General features: G+C 47.1%; 1 protein-coding gene across 1 annotated transcript in view; it reads left to right on the top strand.

The window, feature by feature from the left end:
• The first annotated feature begins 5,031 nt into the window (after positions 1 to 5,031).
• LOC112551529 (complement component receptor 1-like protein) overlaps positions 5,032 to 7,142 on the top strand; it is a 9,060-nt gene continuing 6,949 nt past the window's right edge. Inside the window, exons 1-3 of the mRNA XM_025212949.1 lie at positions 5,032 to 5,115; positions 6,325 to 6,410; positions 6,673 to 6,873. Coding sequence (XP_025068734.1) covers positions 5,066 to 5,115; positions 6,325 to 6,410; positions 6,673 to 6,873 — 337 coding nt within the window. The 5' untranslated portion in view covers positions 5,032 to 5,065. The remainder of the gene's footprint in view (positions 5,116 to 6,324; positions 6,411 to 6,672; positions 6,874 to 7,142) is intronic.

Raw genomic sequence — 7,142 nt, 5'->3', positions numbered from 1 at the left:
GAGCTCCCTGCTAAAGCAGTTTCACAGCCAACCTGGCAAGACTTCCTGAGAGCCTGGGAGGTGAAAGGAGCCTTTCCTTTGGCAGTGACTTGTTGCTGCCTTACCCCCAGGCACACTAACCCCAGTGCCTCAGTCTCTTCAGCTTTACTCACTTTTCTGACACAGGGTGCTACAATATGGCCCTTCACTGAGCCACAACCATTGCTTTTACATCAATTTCAAGGGTTTTTAAGACCATTTAAAATTCTTTTACAATGCAAAATGAATGCCCACAGATGATGCCTCTCTCACTTGAGAGCTTGCTGCATTTCTGTGCATAGAGGTTTACAACCTGAACTCGAATATGAATTGCAGTTAAAAGACCCTGCACATCAAGAACTAGGTGCTGCCATATAACTATAGCAAATGGTCTGATCTTGCAATACTGGATAACATCCCTCTATATTATATGCTTGTTGAAAGCATTTTTGAAGGCTGCATCTGCAAACCATTGCAGCTTGTTTTGCTCTTCCTTGAGAGATTATGATTGATCACATTTTCCTTGAGCTAATACTGTGGGCTCCCCTTGGAAAATGTTTTTGAGATCTACTGATGAAAGTGCTTCTCTGGAAGAAAACAGTCTTTACTGTAGATGATGACTTTCTAAATTGTGTAAATTAAGTGATGCCGTTCTGGAATAACTGACAACTCTGCTTCCAGAGTAACTGATCTGGGATAAAGACTTGTATCCTAGAAGGGCATCCACATAAGGGAATTGTACTGGTACATCGCTAGCAGGATTCTGATTCTGCTGAAGCTAGGCTTTCCCAGGGACATTATTTTTTTGAATCATAGAACAGAAACCCCAAACCAGGCAGACTATAACCAGAAAGTCTATAGATTTAAATTTAAGAGTATGGACACCCAAAACACTCTAGCTTGGTTTAAATGCAGTTTAAACCTGGAGCGGACTTATGTACAAACCTGTTAAACTGGTTTAAAACTGCCTGGAAAAGTTCAGAAATGCACCTGGAAAGTGAAATTCTCTTTGGAAACGATTCATTGTGAACCAAGTCAGTGTTGCATACAGTCACAGAAAATGAGGGTTGGAAGGATCCTCAGGAGGTCACATCTAGTCCAACCCCCTGCTCAAAGCAGGACCAGCCCCAACTAGATCATCCCAGCAAGGCTTTGTCTAGCTGGGTCTTAAACACCTCCAAGGATGGAGAGTCCACCGCCTCTCTGGGTACCTTGTTCCAGTGCTTCATCATCCTGCCAGTGAGAAACATTTTCCTAATATCTAACTTAAACGTCCCTTGCAACTTGAGACCATTGCTCCTTGTTCTGCCAAAAAAAGGAGTGGATATACGGGGTGTTTCGTGACACAGGTCAGCCAGGTTGGGTGTTAAGTGGCTAGAACTCTACAGCTCCCCCCTTCTTTTTTTTTCCTTTTGGTTTGCACTTTATCCATGAGCTCCCTTGCACTGCTTGTTTAATAAAAATGATCTTTTTGACACCTGGCTGTGTCCTCGTTCCCTCCTCGACTGCAGCTCCTCGTCATACCCCCTCAGCCCTGGGGAATCCAAAAAGTGTGGGTCTAAGCACTGCCCCCTTGTAAACACCCCAAGTCAGGCAAGCACACTGGAAACTTTTGGTCAGGTGTAGACTACTGAATGATCGAACTCATATTTAGGAGAGAAGGGAAAGCAGCAAAGTGAAAAGGCCTCAGCTACAGGACTCCTGGGACTCCTAAAATGTGGATGCAATCACCTCTCTACCCCACTCCCACTTGCCCACTGAGATACATGCAGGGCTGGATGCTCACTCCTACCCCGTGGTGTCAGAGCCACAGCACTTGCAGACCTACAAGGTGCCCATTCTACTTGGACCACCAGGGCACTGACCCATGACAGCTGTGAGCCAGTTCCCAAACAGGGACACTTGAATGGTTCAGTTCTTATATCTGTCCACATCCTGGGCCTAATGCAGCTTGTACCTATTGCAGGGTCCCCAGGGGTATATATCACACCATCAAACAACAGTTAAGGAGTCTTGGTGGTCACTGCAGATTTCCTTGTCATCTAACTGTATTTCATACATTATTGTTCTGTTGCTGAGAACTCGCTATTCATTGTTTGTACAATCCTTTCGACATGAAAACTGAGCAGGCCCCCACCCTGCAGAGCTTGCAGGCCAGGCTAAACAAGATGCAGAGAAATATCTGGCAAATGCTGCAAGTTTTGTGCAAGGACTAGACGTGCACTTTGGAAGATTTAAGTTCCTTTTTTGCTTGAGGCTCACTCTGGTGGCTACAGGAATTCCCTCCCCAGTATCTGTCAATCTATTAAGCTGGAAGACCGGCGTGTCTTAATATTGTTGGGAGTAACAGAGCGGTGGGAAAAGAGATGGCACACGTATTGAGTGATGCATAGGTTACCTCGCAGGGAGAATGGCTAAAATGCCAAGCCTGTTTATTCAAGAAAAAACCAGTTTCTGATGAAGGACTCCTCCCACTTCCTGCTCTGTTTTCACAGCTGCTTGCCGGTGGCTTCTGATGTCCCTTAACACAGAAGTTTCAGTTTCACACGCATTTACCCGTAGTCTTGGGTGCATGCTCTAGCAGTGATGGTAGAGAATAGGAAAAAAAAGTCTAACACGGGGGTTTGACTTGAAATCTCTCATCCAATTTCCAACAACTAGAATAGCAGCTGTAACACAATAGGTGTTCTGCAGCTGGACCTGACAGCCACTGAAAGTGTCTGCAGCGGAAGAGTTATAGAGGCAGCAGGAAAGGAGAAAGAACCTGCAGCTCTGCCCAAAGCAGAGGGCTGTGAAAATGCTACTAGGAGTCTTTAATCCTGCATGGGAGCCAGATCCAGCCCTGAAGAATGGCAAAGGGAATCCTCAGAAATGTACCTAGGAAAGGGGATTAAATGACTGCAACAAGCAATGGGGCGACCCTTTGATAGTTAGCTAGTCTATAAAAGGGTGCATCTGCCCTGCCTTCTAAGCATCTAAGCCCCCTGCTGATATTAGCAAAGTCTTCTGAGCCTGTTCGAGATGAGAGGAGACCAATCCCTGCCCCAGTGAATGCACAAAACAGAAGGGTTTGGAGCTGGACCAACAAGGCGTGTTGATGCAGGAGGAGGCAGCGGAGGAAAAAGCCATGTCTGGGCCTAGGCGGAGCTGCGCCCATCTTCCTCTGGGACTACATCTGCTTCTATTCCTGGCCTCTTTAAAAAGAATTGATGCTCTGACTAAGAGCAAGTGAGAATCAGGAACCAAATGCGGGCTGATGTGCCCTGACCACAGTGCTGGTTGTGAAGGCAGAGACTTTCCAGAGAACCCTTGTGCCCTCGCAGTAGTGAACCCGAGTCAGAGCTCAGGGCTGGGTACGGGCTTTCCCTTCAGACTTTGGTGCCTGCTAGGCCCAGCCGCAGCAGACTCTGAGCGCAGTGGAAGGGAGGAGCTGCGGCTGCAAGTGAAGGGCCTCGGGATCCACCCAGTCGCAGCGTTGTCACAGCCCATGCCCTGTGCAGTGAGAAGCATCCCCAGACGGTGCTGCCGTGATGCTGCTGTGCTGTCTCTGGGCACCGAGGGTCCTGGTGCTGCTGGCTCTCATCGTCATATCCAGGAGCGCCAAGGGTAGGTGCGCCCCATGCTCTGCTCTAGCCATGCACCCCACTGGCCCTCTGGAGACTCCTCCACTCTGACCTCTTGCAGGGAGCCTGCAGCTTTGGGAACCCAAAGTGGGTCCCATGGCAGAGCTTGCCCTGCTGACCTCCAAGGCTGTCCTTTGGTGCACAGAGGCTTCTCTGCCCCTGGGGCACTGGTCTTCTGCCCCCGCTCCCGCTCCCACCCCAGTAGCAGGTGGATCCTAGTGGGTGAGGTGGAAGGAACAGGGTGTCCTTCAGGGCTTGTCTCCTGGCACAGCTCCCTGGGTCCTGGGGTTCCCTGGAGCCTGCAACTTGCTGCTTTTTCTTATGAGTTCAGAGGGTGCAGTAAGGAGACTCCTTCTCCACTAGGCTGTCAGTGGAGGTGTCCCATTCAGCGAAGGTGGGTGATTCTGCACTTGTTGGGGAAGGAGGCAGAGGGAAATTGCTTAACCAAAATGATGTCCACTGCCTCTCCCTCGTTCTTGGTCGGGCTGGTTTTCTGTCACTAGCCACGTCCCTTAGCGGTGTCTTCAGGAATCGTATACCAGCTGTGCTCTAGGACCGCGTTTTGCAGTTTCCTCTGTGTAAATGCAGAGCCAGAGGAGTAGAAAAGGGCTACACATTAGTATTCAGTGTAACCGAGTACATTAAGTGCTAAAACGTTGAGGTCACAGGATTGGCAGTGTTCTGGTATCATAGCCCTTAATCTGTCCAGCTCCAGTCATTTTCAAGGTAGTTATTAGTGATCTCCAGGGCTGCTATTAGAAGTTTTGAAAATAAGACTTGATAGCAGATCAAAAACTGACCAGTTTATTGTCAAGGTTTCTAAATCAGTCCTTTGGCAGATGTTTCCTCTTCACTATGTTGTAGCAGCGAGCATACAGCACAAGAGCATTCAGTTCAGTTACAAGTAGGCAGTGGGGTGGAGAGATGATATGCTCTTAAATAGTTTGTGCCTTCCAGTCTGCAGGTAAGGGATGTTAGTTATTGTCAGTTAGGGTTTTCTTCCCACCCCTGAGTCTGACAGTGTCCCCCCTCAACAGGAATGGCCACTAGGAACAGCAGGGGCCGGTTTTCAGTGCTTTTCATCCCTGCAATGCCTGTACATCATGCCTGCTGCCATCCTAGCCAGTCATAGGATCACAGAAAACAAGGGTTGGAGGGGACCTGGGGAGGCCAAATAGTCCAACCCTCTGCTCGAAGCAGTCACGTGGCCTCGCTTGTAAAATGAGTCAAAGATAACTATCTGTTCAGAATAGGCTGTCAAATTCTGTGCTCTTCAAAATCACCATTGTGCAGGTGGCTTTAACTGTGAGCAAGCCTTTTGGGTAACTGCAGCACACTGAAAGGAAGAAGCCTAATTCTGTCCTTGTTCTGACCCAGAAAAATCGTGTGGTATTCCAGAAGAACCATCAAATGGAAGAATTATTATGACAGATGCCTTCCTTGGATCAGCAGTGACCTACAGTTGTAACGAAGGGTGAGTGTCAGGCTCCCTGAGCATGTGGTTGGGAGTTATCCAGCCCAAGGTGTGCTGGGACGGGGCCTTTTCTTTCTTGTCTAGGTTCCATCATTTATTTTGAAATGTTTCTTTTCAATCTGGCCAGCTGAGCACAAGGGCTATTTGCATGGAAGAGAGGCCCCGCGGAGATTTAACATCACTGTGACAGGAAGGACTGTATGCCTCTAATTTCCTACTTCCCAAACTGATCATAGGATGGCAAAAGGGAATCATGTCACAGCAGCAGACATGAAAAGCAAGGGGTCAGTGGAACAGTGCTGGCCTGATATCCAGGGATCCTGGTTTTCTCCGATAAAAAATAATCCCCAATTTTTGGATTAAAAAAGTAACCCCAAATCTACATTTTTCTGTGATTAAAATGAAACACCATTCTTTGTGTGTGTGTGTGTGTGTGTGTGTGTGTGTGGTGTTTCGTTTTAATTGCAGAAAAATGTGGATTTGGGGTTACTTTTTTAATCCAAAAATTGGGGATTATTTTTTATCGGAGAAAACCAGGATCCCTGCTGATCTCACACCAGGAAATGTCATGTATGGCTGGAAAATGAATAAACTTGGAGTACAGAAAGACTCTTTTCACAGATACTGCCTAGGGCAGCAGCCATCTAATGAACTCTTGTGAGGTCTGCAGAGTTTCACAGCATGATGTCTGTGTCTATGGATTTCTTTGGCCAGGAGCTCATGTGTGATTTACAGTAAAGATTACTGGGCAACTGATAAATCGGAAGTCTTCTGACTTGTGCCTGTTGAATATCACTGTAGCCTACTGTAAAAGACTGCTGGGCCCTCTCCTGCAAGAAAAAGCATAGCCATTGAAGTATGTCAGAAGATGAGATCCTACTACAGCAGGCAAAATAAAAACATCCCAAGGGAAATTGAATTGTCAGTTGTGCTTGAGTGTTGAGGGAAAATGCAGCTGATATTGGGAGGAGGACTGGAGTTGTGGGTGCAGCATGGAGACGCAAGTCCTTAGATCCAAGAATACCAGTGCATTGGGCCTCCAAAGGATTCTGTGCCAAGGACTGGCTGTTGGAGAAGTCTGAGCTGGTGAGAAATCTTGGCCTTTTGAACTGTAGCTTAAAAACAGGAGTATTGGTGGCCACCTCCTGGGGCTGAAAAGTTAAGCTGTATGAGCTGAAACCAGCTAATAACCCTCCTGTCAAACTCTAGGTACAGATTGATTGGAAAGGATCAAAGGCGATGTGAGATTTCTGGCAAGACTGTTAGATGGAGCGGTGATGTACCCATTTGTCAAAGTAAGTAGGTCACGACTACAACTGATGGGGAATAGTTCAACAATAAAAATGTTCATCTGAAATACCAGCTCATTAAAATGGAAACTTTTGTAAAGGCCCTTTTCCTGAGTCCAATTTCTGGGGTGTATATGTATGTGTGTGTGACGGGTGCACTTTTGGGAAGTGCCAGTTTTGTGGCTTCCAAAACATTGGTGCACAACAGGCAACTGAAGCAGCTGCTTTGCTAGTGTTGATTTTAAAACAATCCTCTCTGTCTCTCCAGATATTCCTTGTCTTCCACCTCCAGATATCCCTCACGGGAGGCACAGCGGCACATTCACAAGTGACTTCGTTTATGGGTCAGTTGTGACTTACAGGTGTGACAAGGGATACACGCTCGTTGGAGAGGACTTTATTTACTGCACCACGAAGGATGAGAAAAATGGAGAGTGGAGTGGGCCTGCCCCGGAGTGTCAAAAGACAGGTGATACGTCGGTTTGCAATCTTCCTCCTCTGCTCGTTTAAGCCAAGAAAGGTTAGGTTCAGGAAAAATGCACAAATTTGAGATTTCTGCCAAAGTTGAGCTTTTAGGGGCCTTCATATTAGTGAGAGCTTTGAAGAATTTTTCATGGTTCATGTGATGCAGGGACTGAGTCATGCTCAAGAAGGTTTGCTGGGGAAATGATGCATTTGAGGCACTGACAGAGGAGCTGTAATTGCAAAGCAGGTGAAGTTAGAAATATTCCTTTCCCC

Source organism: Alligator sinensis, unplaced genomic scaffold, assembly GCF_000455745.1.
Source record: "Alligator sinensis unplaced genomic scaffold, ASM45574v1 scaffold1499_1, whole genome shotgun sequence".
Lineage (NCBI taxonomy): Eukaryota > Metazoa > Chordata > Crocodylia > Alligatoridae > Alligator > Alligator sinensis.
The sequence above is the reverse complement of the archived record's forward strand: the minus strand, read 5'-3'. Positions and strand labels throughout refer to the sequence as shown.